At 51.5% G+C, this 15,781-nt stretch overlaps 1 protein-coding gene across 1 annotated transcript in view; it reads right to left on the bottom strand.

The window, feature by feature from the left end:
• The window catches only part of TARBP1 (tRNA guanosine 2 -O-methyltransferase TARBP1), a 72,547-nt gene that overhangs the window by 33,699 nt on the left and 23,067 nt on the right, over window positions 1-15,781 (bottom strand). The window contains exons 22-23 of the mRNA XM_076063214.1: window positions 13,814-14,026; window positions 703-813 (exon numbers count right to left, since the gene is read on the bottom strand). Coding sequence (XP_075919329.1) covers window positions 703-813; window positions 13,814-14,026 — 324 coding nt within the window. The remainder of the gene's footprint in view (window positions 1-702; window positions 814-13,813; window positions 14,027-15,781) is intronic.

The following is a 15,781-nucleotide window of genomic DNA, read 5'->3' as shown; positions in this document are numbered from 1 at the left end:
AATTTTAATCAAAACACCGCTGTGCCCCCCCGCCCCCCGCCCCCCACCATCTTGTGAGACGGTGTTTGGGAATTGGATTCGTTTCCTCGTGCCCATTTTCAGGAACCTCGTTTGTTGGAATCCACAAGTCACGGGCTGCACGGTACCGTCAATGCGTTGCACGAGATACCGGTACGCGGTTGCCACTGTGCCGAAAGGGACCTCGATGCACTCGAGGCAGAAGCGAAGGTCGGGTAGTGGGTCACCGATAACACCAACGAGTGACAGACCAGCAGCGCAAAGGAGGAACGTGGACGAGAGGATGAGAGTATTTTTTTACGGAATACAACCCTGCAGCGTCACTTTGTTGAATGTAGGGCGGCATACAAAAACTACTAATGGGGGAGCACGACAGAATCATGTTAAACGAACTTTAAACAAACGTTGAACGGTAAAGAGAATGCGTTACGGTACAAACCACTCTTGCCTGCCGTGCGTTATTTGAACTTGAAAAGAAAAACCTCCACCGCTTTGAAAAATTGTCATGACACTTTTAGGACCGCTAAGAATTAGGAAGGGGGTGGTGAGGGGGTGGGGGATACTCAGCCCCCCCCCCCCCCACCAGCCTCGCCAACACCGCGGGTGCCGAACGACGACGCGTCTTCTGCCGCCGGTGGGAGGCTGGGCCAGGGCTGGGGGCGGGGCCCCCGTGGCGACGCTTACCGGGCTCTGCGAGGGCAGCAGCAGCAGCACGGCCTGCCACAGCCGGTTGCGCGCGCGGTGCTGGTCCGAGTTGGCGAAGCAGCGCGCCTTCCCCGCCGCCATCGCCCGGTCCTGGGGGCGAGACGCGCGCAGCCGCTGCCTCGCGCCCTCTCTCCCTCCACCACCCGCTCGGCAAAAAACCAAACCAAACCCCCCGGTGCCGTCAACTCAGAGGAAACCGACTGCCTCGTTCTTCAATAGACTCAGGGGGTTGAGAGGGCATTGGAGAAGTGAGGGCAGGGGACATAGAGGAGACTACTTGTAAATGTTGTGGGTTTACTCTCCAACACACCACCGGTGTGTTGGCACGTTTTGTTTACGTGACAAACCTTACTAATTGGCTGTGTCGGGTGGTGGTGGGTTTCACGACAACATTTATACTTACACATATATGAACAGCAATGTAAGTTCATGGTTCTGAGGGAGACAGAGTTCTAGCACAGTCCATTAACAGTTATGTGTTTATATACTTACTGCTGGCTTTTCCCAATTCTATTTGCAATAACGCTGGCAGTGCCAAGGCGCAGGATGCCAGACTTGCCCATTTCAAACTCTCGCAGGTAAGCGCAGCACCCTGCCTTAGAGAAGGGCATGTGGGAGGTGACTTGTCCGATAAATCTCATGATTTAACATATTATACACCACATAACTAGCTGTGAAACCCCTTCAAGTGATCTATTTTATCCATGCTTACGGCAATGCAATTCCCCATGCTGCCTGCTACAGAGATGTCCAATGTATTACATTCAAAATTAGATTTTTTTTAACGTTTAGAGCTGGAATTTTTTTTTTACCAAATGAAGTAAACCATATTTTTTTTAATGAGATTGTGACCAGGTTGGGGACCATGAACTCCCTACATTTGAGAAACAGTTTTAATCACGGATGACTGAAACACGGATTTTAACTCAGGATTTCAGCTGTGCTGGCTCAATGCTCTGACCACTCAGCTACCAGCATACCTCTGTGAACCACTTCAGCCTGGTATTATGCTTTTAAATTGCCGCAGACTGAAATGTTCATAAGAAAAGCTTTCAGGGTCGTGAATTCACGCGACGTGGATTTGGCGGGACGAAAGACGTTCAGCACACGTGAAGAAGACCCCAACGCGGTTCTGGCCGGGCGTCAAAGCGGAGGGCGCGGAAAGCAGCAGCTCGTAACTGTGGCCACGAGAACATCGGCAGCATCGAGAGGTAGCAACGAGGTGGTCTATCGGCAGCGCAGGGCAGCGGTCAAGTGTCCGCACACCCGTGTGACATTTGGCAACGGAGGTGCGGTGCATCGTGGGATGACATTTGTATGCTCTGTCGCTGTGCGCCTATCCGCGAAAGTGCACCGGTCTAGATAACAAGCCTGTCTGGTAAGTGTTGAGGCAGTCAAAGGAATGGATGAGCTGCCTTTGATTTTACACACTGCACGAAAAATAACGATCGGATAATCTTCCGAAGCGCAATTCTCTGATGTTTTTATTTCGTACTCCATTTAATCTCCTGCCAGGCTGCAGAGCCGATTTTAAACGCCCCAGTTCTTGTGCCGTCTCGGCTAATGAATTGGGGTCGTTGCATTTGCATTACAAACGGTTACGTAAAGCGTTACATAACGTCTTGTGCGACAAACAGAAATAACTCATTTGAGACACGGGGCACTGGGACATTTGCCTCGTTTACGGAAAATTTAGGTATTTTAAGGTCAACGCAACACATCGTGAAAACAGCGGAGATTGAAAATGGCCGTCTGTACGTAACCATGGTACCCGTGTGGTCTCCCTTGCTAGAAATAATTAATCCCAAGGGCTCTCACGTGGTTGAAAAAACACCGCCAATCAATCAACTTCAGGTAGGTCCAGGTAATTTTGGGTCACTTCAGGACACCTCAGGTACCGGCTATTGTGACGTAAGCATAGCGCGTGGGGACGGCCACCGTTGACTTCCCGTGTGTGCACGAGCGCGCGGTTTGGGGACTCGCCGGTATGACGCGCGCTCACGACCGCACGCCGACCCGGGCAAGCAACAACAAAAAAAACACAAGACGTTTTGAGCGAGCGAGCGGCTGTTTTGAAAACCGGAGCGTAAGAGTGGCTTTCACTTCACGCTGGGGCCGCGCGTCGCAATGGGTGGACAAATTCACCCGGGGCCCTTCATCAGTGCACTTCGCGCATTATCTTTGGAAGCGTTTTGCACTCCGCGAGCGCAATTTCTTTCAGTTGAGTGACCGAGCGGTCACTGTTGCATCTATTTTGTGTGTGTGTATTCGGGATCGGAGTTACTATTTGTTGATTACAGTCCTCTGCCGCTTCCCGCCACTGCTCGCAGAAGTTATAATATTCTGTCCGTGTCACGGTGCACGCGTGCTCCAGGTTTAGTCCGTGGACAGAGGCTGCGGTGGTCTGTATCGACTTTATTCACCCAGCCCCAGCTGCAAACTCCGACACTAATCTTATCCACGTCTCTCAACAACAACAGTGTTAATTTATATGCCGTCGCAATACAATCATATCTCAAGACACTCTCCAATAATGAAAACCACATTCGCGCAGAAGAGCCGACGGGGGGTTGGTGGGAAGAGATCAAGAACGTGGGGGGCAGCCTGCGATGAAACAACTGAGGCCCAGCACCAACAAAGATAGGTCCCAGGGGCAGCCAAGGCAGCTCCAATGAGCTCCTTAATTACTCTCAGCACCGTCGCACCCCTAATATCCTAACCCTATCCTTATCTGCGACCCTATTCCTTACCCCGGCCTTAACTCCGGCCCCGTTACTTTCCATAACCCTATACCTCAAAGCAAACGTACCTCCACCCCGACATTAACCCCAATGAGCAGGCCACGCACGCTCAGAGATCAGCGGAACGGCTACGGGCAGGACGCTGCCGTAGCGCTGCGGTCGGCTACACATCATCTAGTCCCCCTTAACGCGGAAATAGATTCCCTTCAATACAAGAAGAAGAAGAAGAGGGACGAAGAGGAGGGTACGAGGGACGTCGGTGCGGGGTGGCCGCGCCTGCCTGATGCGCGCCGGTGGGCGTCGGCGCGGCGCATCGGCGCGGAACACCGCCCTGGCGCGGAACACCACCCTGGCGCGGAACACCGCCCTGGCGCGGAACACCACCCCGGCGCGGAACACCGCCCCGGCGCGGAACACCGCCCCGGCGCGGAACACCGCCCCGGCGCGGAACATCGCCCCGGCGCGGAACACCGCCCCGGCGCGGAACACCGCCCTGGCGCGGAACACCGCCCCGGCGCGGAACACCGCCCCGGCGCGGAACACCGCCCCGGCGCGGAACACCGCCCCGGCGCGCGCACGCGGCGACGTCCAGCATAGAAACGGCCCCGATGCCGGCCCCTTGCCCCATCCTCAGATCCCCCTTGCCCCTTCCCCGGGGATCGACTAGCGTGACTCGAGAGGGGTGGACGAAGACGAGGAGGGAGTCGGGTGATGCGCAACGTCTCTCACGGCGGCCATCGCTCGCTCCGCCACCGCGGCCGCTACTGCTGCCGAGAGCCTCATCCGCGCCCAGAGGCGTCCAGCCGTTCGCGCCCAGAGGGGTTCAGCCGTCCGCGCCCAGAGGGGTCCAGCCGTCCGCGCCCAGGGCGGACGGCTGGACCCCTCTCCGCGACAGCCTCCTCCCCAAATCCCTCGCGCCTCCCTCCAAACTCCAGATGATCAGGAAATTCTGCTGCCAGGACCCTCGTGTGCACGACGTGGAGGGTTTATCAATCCACTGCTGGATGAAGCGCCTCCCCACACTCTTTGATCGTGGGGGTTGTTACATCGTACGGAGTTGGTTGTTAAGGGGGGAAGGGTGCCCAGGACCGGTTTAGATATCGCTCGCCACTGCTGTTAGCCGTGGCTTGGTTCATAACACAATGCGCTAACCACTCTGCCACCGCTCAATCCCAACAATACTGTATTTCCCTGTAACCAACACAATGGATATTAATGTACGCAATACTTAAACAACCCAGCATGACAAAGAAAATAACAAAACAACACACAATCCATACAACAATACTGAGAAATGCATAAACACAACGCAAACAAAGTGCGCAACAAGCATTGTGCAACATATCTATGTTACGTGCGATGACGTCAATGTCTGATCCACGTGTGTGATCCGTGTCTGATCCACATGACGTGGATTAGACGTGGACAAAGGAGCCAGAACAAAGCAACAGGAACAAAAAGCTGAAAAGTGTGCAAAGAAGTGCACAGAGCCATAGGCTTGGAAATGCACCGAGAGACACAAAGAGCAACGCACGGATTAAGGAGGATACGCCGCTTGAAGACACATTTTTGACCGTGAACAACAGCAAGAGGGCAAGGCACGTGGGGAGAAGGTACGATGACCGGCGGTTGAGAGCTAACGACGGAACGGCGGTCAGAAGGAGGAAGCCGCCCGAGAGGACGTTCACCGCAGAGATGGAGCGACGAAATCAGCTCGCGTGCAGGGGAGGCCATAATAAAGCAGTGGATTGATCGTGGCCGACTGCTCTCTTTCTCGAGATAAAATAAGTACGTCCACTATATGTTGCAAACAAATGTAAATTAATATGTTCACAAGCTACATTATAATTATATGCATTGATTCATCGATTCAAACAATGTACCGCTTAATCGATTGACATGCATTCTTATGCCGAATATAAATGCATAAAATTGTGCGTGTAAGTACAATACATTTACTGACAACATGAATTACATACAAATGGTACTCTTACATCACAGTTGGGGATAATGGGGTGAACAAAACTGCACGAACGAAAGGATCCATTCCTGAATTGTGAAAACTCATCGCATCGCTGTTGTGCGGTTGCATAGCTACGTGGCAAATACATATTTTGGAATACCGAACATGTCGTATTTCTTGCAAAGCACTGCGAAGTGGCGGAACCCGCTCTGCGCGTGACGAGGAGAGTGGGGGAGCTGGCGTCGGGTCGGGCCGATGACTCGCCAAGCCCATTCAACAGCAATCGCTGAGGACGGGCGTTATGGCTAAAATATCCGACTGCTTGCCGTAGCAAAAAGAACAAGCGCCCTTTCTAACCCGGCTATTCGAGGTGAAGAGCCCCCAGAAATTAAAAGGTGACACAGAGGGGCCGTGGAGGCGGCGTTTGGCAGCGCGCCTCCTAAACCCGGCGGCGGCGGCGGCGGCGCACGAGCGCTCGTCTTTTATGAACGCCAGCACGTCGCTGCCAGCGACAAATTAAACCGCGGCCGCCTTTAGGCGACGGAGCCACCCCTCCACCACCTCCCCACCCCCCCCCCCCCCAAGGGACGAGGAGTGCGACACGCGCGGGAAGGCTCCCGGCCCTCGCAGGCGAGCCCGCCGCAGAGAGATCGCGTCGAATGGCCGGGCAGAAAAAGGGAGGGAGGGGTTAAAACGCGCCCGCTGTGCTGTTTGCAGAACAACGTCCTTATCGTGTTTGAATGACGGGGTTGGGAGGGCACCGGGGGTTCACTGGGGTCACACCCAGTATGTCGCTCTGCACGTAGCCACGCCGGGGCTCTCAACACAACAGGTGCCTCTGTGTTGCCCGCCGTCTCACGGTCGCCCTCGCTGTCGCTACGGCTCGCTCGAGATTTGCTCTCTTGGCGAGTCACATGTCCACATCGCTCTCCGTTTTGTGAGGCGCTCAGGGGATGACAGCGACGGATTCTTGATTCTCTATGTGTGCAACTTTGCATGTTACCCCCTCAAAAGTGTGGGTTTTCTCCAGGTACTGCAACATGACAAACGAGCATTAGTGGATTTAGCACCACCAGATACACTGCATGGGAGGTGCAGTGCAATTAAAGGATGATGATGATGATGAAAAACGGATCTTAAGACTGCGAGGCTGTCAGGGAAAATACAGAATTATCACCGTATTCTCCAGACGATAAGATGTACTTTTTCCCCCCATTGTGTTTTAAAGCAAAAGCTGTGGTGGACGCGTCTTACTTTCCGGAGAATACGGTATCATGTACTCGTCTGGAATTGTCACTGTGCTCCTCTTTCTTCCCATAGCCACCCTCTCTCCATCGTCACTAGAAACGTGCGTTCAGAGTATGTGGTTGCTAGTATAAATGTCCACGTGGGAAGCCACTTTGTCGAGCTATCATTTGTGATAGCCAGGTGGCTTCTGACAAAGAGCTGTGTAGCTCAGTGGGCCTTACCTGGACTAAAAAAAAGAGTTTGTTGGTTACCACCCAAATACATGGTGCTTCAAAAAAATGTTAACAATTACATGGGCCTACCGTTGTTAATAGAAAGAGAACGGTTAATACATCGTAACATGATAACAACTGTATGTTAATAGCTTCAAACAGTCAAAAAGCCTCTCCGCTTGTTCGCCATCACTGTCAACACACGTGCCTGGAATCTTCTCCAGGTGGTCCCCGGAGGCGCCTTCTCTTGTGGCGTTGTTGCAAATTCTCGGAAGCGTTGACATTTTTTTGAAGCACCCTGTGCTGTACGTGTAAACTCCTGTACAAACCGAACCGTTGGCCTCTCGTCGGCGTCGTCGTCATTTCGTAACGATCGCTCCACAATCGCACGCAAGCCGAAAAAACGGAGACAAATGAGCGCCAGTGGGGTACGACACCCCCCCCGCTCCTCCCACACACCCTCTGCAGCGACCACACTTCCTGCGCAAATGTCTGCTCGTTTATTTTTAGCCGTCAATTAGCGCCCTTGAAACAATAAAACTTTAATGCGCTACCGCACGCGGCGCTCCGGCAATAACGGTGACCTCGGCACCCACCCCCTGCCGCCCACCCCCCCACCCCCTGCCGCACCCCACGCGCCAACTCAATGTCCCATTGTGAGCATCGCTGGCGCCCTGTGTCCGTACGCACACAGGGGCGCTGCTTTGCCTCTCTCAGTCTCCACTCTCCATACACTGACGCTCCAACGTGCAACGTTCACACCTCTCGATGCACGTTATACACATACACACAGCCCTTTGCTAAACCACTGCGGGACGGAGGCCTCCTCCATGCCGTCCAGGTCGTGGGGGTTACTTGACCATACTTCATCCTGCTGGTCAGTGCAGGTTGGAGAAGTGGGGTGGGGGAGCATAAGACGTACAGTACAACAATTGCTTACGCCGCACTATCTCCTGTTGCCCACAGCGAAGCCCCGCAGCAGCCAATAACACAAAGTGTTTTAGACGCAGTGGTCGCCCATCCGAGCATCATCACCTCGGGCTCAAGCCTGCTTGGCTTCCGAGGTCTTACGAGATGAGGCGCATTCCAGGTGATTTGGTCATAGGCTTAAACATATATCCAGAGTCGTGATTTACAGCTGAAGGAGTTCAACGTACATATACACAGCCTAATGTCAAGATACTGCTGAATGAGGGGCCGCTCCATGCCGTATCGGTCACGGGGGTTGTTTTACCGTACGAGTCTCATCAAACTATTTTTTTTGCTCACTAAATGCGACGTAAGCGCTAATTGGGGACTTCAGAGTTCCGAAACGTTCTCACGTAACTGGGCGGTGCGACTCATAACAGAGCCCATCTCATCGCCATGGCGATTACGCTCGCACTGCACGTGCCATTGCTTCACAATGCTGTAGTTTTCATTCGTTTAACATTCGTCAGCTTTTGGTGGACCAGGTCAGTCTTGCAAATGAGGCTCTCTCCCGGTCTCAGCGGTTCCCACCCGGCTAAAACAATGAACTTGACGAATTCCATTACCGTGTAATCGCCGAGAAAAATGCAGGTACTTCATGCACAGGAGGGTTGGTCACTAAACTATATGTTCTTTAAAGGGGCTTCAATGCTTTTCATGGACCTATGTTTACCTACATCGTGATGTATTCAAAGCATCTCGACTACAGCGTTAAGTACAGAGCACAAATATCCGACAGACCGGCATCTCTACTGCAATAAAGTGCTTATGTTATTTCGATGACCACGGCGAAAGCCCAAAAGCCAGAAAGGTGCGATACCGCAAGAGTGGACCACGGTGGGCCGGTGTTGACCCTACAACAACCACAGGATATAGCAGATGGAAGAGAAGGTACGGTTGCATCATCATCGTTTTCCGAGAGGGCTTCATGACGTATATGTGCAGTGGTGGCAATGCCTGTATCATTGTAGCATTGTATACGGTCTGGGAGATGTTCACTACGAATCTCCCGAGAGCGCCGAGTCAAAAATCACAGGGTCAGCCGCCGCGCACTAAGTGGTAGCTTTATTTATTTTTAATTAAACACGGCTGCTCCGCAATCCCCCAGGGTGGGGGGTGGGCCAGGTATTATCGCCGTGCGGTCACGTAGGCAGCCACACAGGACGTGTGAGCCAGGTTAACCAATGAAAAATCCAGCATAAGTCGGGGTGGCCGAGGGACTCACGGGGGCGACGCCTCGGTTGGATTAAGATGCCGGCCGCCACTGAGGGCACGCATTCAAGCTCAGGTTTAGCACGTAGGGGAAGGGAGAAAAAAAGGACAATTGTCCCTGTGCTCAAACGAGCTGACACCGCTTAGACCCTGGCATAGAATCCGAGCAGCCGTGCGTGATTAAACCTCAAGTGTAGTAAGTTGATGGTCTGAGTGCACGCAAAAAGAAACCCCAGCGACGAATTGCACTCTGTAGCAAGGCCGGTGGGAATGTTCTGCTGGGTATTTAACAAAGCGCCTACCGCGGGGTGAGTGGGAGAATATCGCGGGCTCATTCGATACGCTTTGAATGGACGCAGTGGCAAGGTCGGTGGCTCGATTTCAGGGTTGCTCCACGCCAAGGATAGCTATTCCATTGTTATCTGTGGGGCGAACCGCAATGACGAAACAGGGGCTGCTCTTTGATAGAAACCGGAAATGCAACTGGCATGCATTCAAATTCATAGAGCATAATGAAAATTATGCCATTTATTTACCTTTAAAATACTCAATCCCAAGATTATTTTCCAGAGGAGCCCTGCTTTGGGATGTTTGGTCACTTCCATCACCGAGTGTTTGGCACGTGGGGGAATGAAGGCGAACCCGGAGAATACCAAAGTATTTTTTATTACCGTATAAGCTTGCAGGAGCCCACGGGGCTGCAATAGCCTCTTGGGAAACACAGTTTGTGGGACACCGATGGGACAGGGATTCAAACCGCACCCTTCCTGCGCACAGCGCTAACGCCAGCGCGAGTCGAACGAGGCTCTCATCAACTAACACACCGCGCGCGATTTCCGATGACGGAAAAAGCAGGCACGCCGCTCCCTCGTGCAGACCTTCTCTCTGGCGACCGCGCCGAAAGCGTGTACGCGGCGTGCTCCGTAATTTAACACGAAACATGCGTGACAATCATTAACCCCGGGACGTCTGCTGGTGACGCTTTTATGCGAGCACCGAGCTTAACTATTTGTCGATAAGGGTAATCAGTCCCGTCATCTCCATATCCACGCTTTATAATAAATTATTTAACCCTTTTTGCTCGACTCTGTTATTGTATTTCATCGATTGTCCACTCTGTCGAAAAGTCCTTTATCTTTCAGATAAACCAAAACGCCGTTGTTTTTTTTGTTACTTAACACAAAAGGAAAAAAAAAGCAGAATAAAAAATATTTCCAGGATAAAAATTCAGCGATGGCACAATTGCCATGAAATGAGGGTGTGACGTCAATTCCGCAAATGTAAAAGCAAACCTTGTAAAACTGCTGTACGATGCACAAATGCAGACTCTGATAGGGTTATGAATTCACTCCTAAAGAAGAGGGAGTGTTTTTTCAGCTTGCCGGCTGATTACCATACATATGAAGGCTTTGTGTGGGGGTCTGCTATGCAGGGTGGCGATGAGGAGCCGGGGGAGGGAATTCAGATGCAGACAATTAACCCCTGAACCCAGAGTGTCTGTGGGTGCTGCAGCCACAAGGACTGTGGACAGAAAGCTGATTAAATGCGCGAAGGTAAAGCTAAATTAAATTTGAAGGCACCAGAGTGCACTACGGTGGTTGTGTCGCCCAACAAGGTGCGAACACTGAAAAATAACATCGCAGAATGCCACCACACTAATGTATGAATAAAAACTTAATTATTCTAAGGAGGCCAGAACTAAATTATACAAATGACATTAAAACGACGATGCGTTTGTTATTCCATGGAGATGATCCGCTGAAGAGGATGGGGCAAGGCGTCATGAATGGTTGGGGCGCTAAATACGCGCACGCTCGGTGTGACCAGGCGACACCAGGTGACACCATGTGACCAGGTGACACCAGTGGCCAGGTCACACCAGGTGACACCAGTGGCCAGGTGAGGTGACACCAGTGGCCAGGTGACACCAGTGGCCAGGTGACACCAGTGACCAGGTGACACCAGGTGACACGAGTGGGCAGGTGAGGTGACACCAGTGGCCAGGTGACACCAGGTGACACCAGGTGACACCAGTGGCCAGGTGACACCAGATGACACCAGGTGACACAAGTGGCCAGGTGACACCAGTGGCCAGGTGACACCAGGTGACACCAGGTGACACCAGTGGCCAGGTGACACCAGGTGACACCAGGTGACACCAGTGGCCAGGTGACACCAGGTGACACCAGGTGACACCAGTGGCCAGGTGACACCAGTGGCCAGGTAACACCAGGTGACACCAGGTGACACCAGTGGCCAGGTGACACCAGGTGACACCAGGTGACACCAGTGGCCAGGTGACACCAGGTGACACCAGGTGACACCAGTGGTCAGGTGACACCAGGTGACACCAGGTGACACCAGTGGCCAGGTGACACCAGTGGCCAGGTGAGGTGACACCAGTAACCAGGTGACACCAGTGACACCTGGTGACCAGGTGTCACGAGTGGCCAGGTGACACCAGGTGACACGAGTGGGCAGGTGACCCCAGCGTGACCCCAGCGTGACCCGAGATTCAAATCCAGACCGACGCCTGTCATTAAACTGGCTTCTCAATTGTAGCGAGACAATGGTCTCTCTACCTGTAATGAGACTCCCCCTTCCTGTGAGCGTCGAAGTAGTGCCTTACTCTGGGTTTGCCAGAAGGCAGTACAGCAAGTGGACTAATCGCCATATGTTTCCATCTGTATGGGGATAGACTGTTGCCCCCCTTGCGTGCGTGGGTTTTCTCCGGGTGCTCTGGTTTCCTCCCGCTTGTGTAATAACCACAACTCATCATTAACGACTGAAAACATCTTAAAGTAAAAACCCAATGTGGCAGGACCCTCCTCCTAAATAAAAGTCCTACGACTCAGTGCGGCCCTCCTGGACAAATTAGCACATTTCCAATCACATTAAATCGGACTTTTTTAAAACTTAATTTGTATTATTTTAGCAGTGAGAATTAAACACTTCTGTTTGACACGCGAGAAAAAATGTTGCAGTGTAGTATTAGCATGCGCATCCCAAGCGTGGTTAATGAGGCTCTATCGAGGTGACGGCAGAAGAGGGCAAAACTAAATACACGTTTGTCACCTTACTTTTCAAAGTGAAACTCAGCATCAACTCAATTATTTTACTCCACTATGCCAGAAGCAGGCTGCACACGGGCAATGATTGTTCATTCGTGAATTGTAACGTGTCGCTAAATTAAATACATTAAATAAGTTCAACGCTAATTCGGAAAACCTCTTTTTTCCATACCGTTTTTTAAATGGGAATGGCAGCCAATGGATAGAACACGGCGGAGAGAACGGACAGTGTGGAGATGGAGCGATGTGCACGAGTAAGATGGATTGTGGCATCGCAGGACCTTAAGGGATTGTGATATTGGAGGTCATTGTCCAGGAGTGAATATAAAAATAATTGTTTTAAAAACCAAACAAAATTCATTTAACCTGAACTGCACCAATACCGGGGCATTCTGAGATAAATTCCTGCCACAGACATCACCAGCAAGTGGTGATGTCCGGGATACCCACAGGCGTACTCTCACCCTACAACGAGTGCCTGCTGCAGCAGGTTCATTTCAGCGGTGGGGAAGACAAAACTGGCCGGTCATTCGCGATTCTGGCATCACCACCCCCCACGTGTACCGAGCCGGCCTTTACAGACCCTCCGCTAACGGCAACTTGGCCAAACAGTCAATGAGGCTAAATGAGGGCTCTTTGTGTTTGCTCGTGTTAAATAGAGTGCGCGTAATGAACGCGTGGCCCAAGCCGCGTGTAGTGCGGCTCTCTGAGCCGCGCGGAACCACCACACCTGGCCCGGAGAACCGGAACCACGGGAGCGATGGGATGATAACCCTCGCACAGATGTCACCGTGTTTCAATAAATCCCCCCTTAGACAAGTAGAGAACACATTGTAAATGTACTAAATGTCCAATTGGAGTCGCACGTTATGAGTATGTAATAAAAGAAATATATTTGCGGGTTATGGCATCACGGGGGAAGAGATTTTTTGTACGGTTGAAGGGAGAAGTGAGGCAGAGGAGGATGCAAGAAAAAGCACTTCTGTACTGAACAACACACCGGGGCAGACGAGAAGAGAAAGGTCTTAAGCACCTCCGATTCGCGGGGTTGGCTACGTACGGTGCGAAAGAAGATCAACATACCTTCAAGCCTGGACTCGAATAAAGCGATCCACTGGGCCTTGTGATTGTTCACAGTGAGAGAACTCCAGGCTTTGGGGATATCAACGGAGAAGGCCGACCACGACTGAGAGGCCATTGTGGCGGAGAGTCCAGAGTGAAAGAGAAGGGGGAGAGGTTGAAAGTGGCGAGTCCACGTAGGACCTCGTGAGACGGTGAGGGTGATCTCGTCGTTGATGTGCGGCTGGATTGGGAGTCAGTGGAGAGATTCCGTGGAATGTGGGCGATTTGTACAATAAACCAGCGAGCAATCTGGGAGGGTTAGCGCTCATCCAGGCTCAGTGAGCATAGTCGTTGTCATTTATGTTTTTTAAGCAGCAGCAGCGTCAGGCTATGGAATAGGTTTGAAAAAATATTTTGGATTGACTTTCATCAACGTGAATCAATTAAATTTCTCCAAATGGGAGAACTACTTGGTGACAGACACACAACATTGTTTGTGAGCGAACGCACGGACAATTGTTAAATCACGCGCCGGAAGCATCACGATCACCACGTCGTGATCGGAGGATTCCTGATGACGCGTGGAAGTAACGCCGGTTGAACAATACGTACGTAACGATCTACCGATCGATCCTTGGGTGAACAATTCGTAAGTAACGATCTACCGATCGATCCTTGGGTGAACAATGTGTACGTAACGATCCACCGATCGATCGTTGGGTGAACAATACGTACGTAACGATCCACCGATCGATCCTTGGGTGAACAATACGTATGTAACGATCTACCGATCGATCCTTGGGTGAACAATACGTACGTAACGATCTACGGATCGATCCTTGGGTGAACAATATGTACGTAACGATCCACCGATCGATCCTTGGGTGAACAATACGTATGTAACGATCTACCGATCGATCCTTGGGTGAACAATACGTACGTAACGATCTACGGATCGATCCTTGGGTGAACAATTCGTAAGCAACGATCTACCGATCGATCCTTGGGTGAACAATACGTACATAACGATCCACCGATCGATCCTTGGGTGAACAATACGTACGTAACGATCCACCGATCGATCCTTGGGTGAACAATACGTACGTAACGATCTACCGATCGATCCTTGGGTGAACAATGTGTACGTAACGATCCACCGATCGATCGTTGGGTGAACAATGCATACGTAATGATCTACCGATCGATCCTTGGGCTCACGATACAGGCACTGAATTGTGAGCACGAGAACAAATAATTGACGATGTACGGTATGCAAATGTTACATTTAGACTCACGGAGCGGAGTGAGCCGTAGAATCGAGGCAGAACAATATGGCAAACAATGTAAATGAGATGGCACGTATAACCGCCAAAAAGTAACCGATTCTTGAATCGTGACTCCCAATGGTGACACTCGATGGGACGCTGGGGTGAACCGCGAGGTGCCGAGTGTCCGGCAAAGCTGCCGTCTCGCGTGACGCAGATCCACCCGCGATCCTCCCCCTCAACGCTCCGCTGACATTAGGCGACGCTCCAAGGTGACACGAAACTAAAAATCCATCAGATGGCGAGGCCGAGTGTTTGAAACCAGACGTTTCCCTTGTCACCGTTACTAACGGGAGCTTAGTTTTTTCCACATTTTGTTAACTATTGCACAGCATTTCAGTGAAACGAACGTTTGCTTGACGGCTCTGAAGACATTGCCAAGCGAAAACAAAGCAATGACTCTTCATTTTAATGCAACGGCGACAAGAGGAGACGCGACAAGACCAACGATGATTATTACGGACATTATAAAACTGAACTTTGTACCCGGAATTGGGTTTTACAATTTATAAGGCGCGCTATATTTATAGATCTGAAAGACTGAGTGAGTACATGTCAAAATATATATATCATTAATGTACATATGAAGATTAGAAATACATGGATCCATACAAACATATACGAGACTTGCAAACTAAACACAAAAGCCGTGTTATATGTGATACCATTCAATTTACTTTGTCCACTGGACAATCTCAAATCCGCGTCCCCCTTGTTCCAGTGCAGTGAAGGAGTAACTGAAAATGTTAGGCAACGGATTTCACAGGTCATTGCTGAACCCGGCCATAACCAAGGCCATAACGAAGGCCCCCGCCCCTCTGCAGTCATCGCGTTCCCGGTGTGCATGAATAAATAAAGAAAAAGAATCAGATAACCACCATCTGGAAAAGAAAATAAATTGGGCCCTATTTTGTAATTTTCAAGCCACAGTTCAAACGTCAGGGCCATAAATTTTTACCGATCGCAATAAGCGCCCCCTTAGCAAGTCAGCGTGAACGACCGCCATGACCGGGCCAAGGCTGACGCCCGCGCTCCTCTCGCTCTCCGCGCGCGCTCCACTCGCATTTTACAGCCACGCCCGGGCACTTTATTGCTGCATAAGTGCACGAGCCACTTTGCCGAAGCCGGGCCGGCCCGGTTGAAACGGCCCGGATTCTCACACGTGAGTTGCCTCGCTCGGCCCCCCCCCCCCACTGGGAAGCCTGTGAGCGCGGAGAAGCGCAGCGGACAAAAACCCAAAAAACTAAATAAAACA

Source organism: Petromyzon marinus, chromosome 6, assembly GCF_048934315.1.
Source record: "Petromyzon marinus isolate PM22_M1 ecotype Great Lakes invasive population chromosome 6, UKy_Petmar_22M1.pri1.0, whole genome shotgun sequence".
NCBI lineage: Eukaryota > Metazoa > Chordata > Hyperoartia > Petromyzontiformes > Petromyzontidae > Petromyzon > Petromyzon marinus.
The sequence above is the reverse complement of the archived record's forward strand: the minus strand, read 5'-3'. Positions and strand labels throughout refer to the sequence as shown.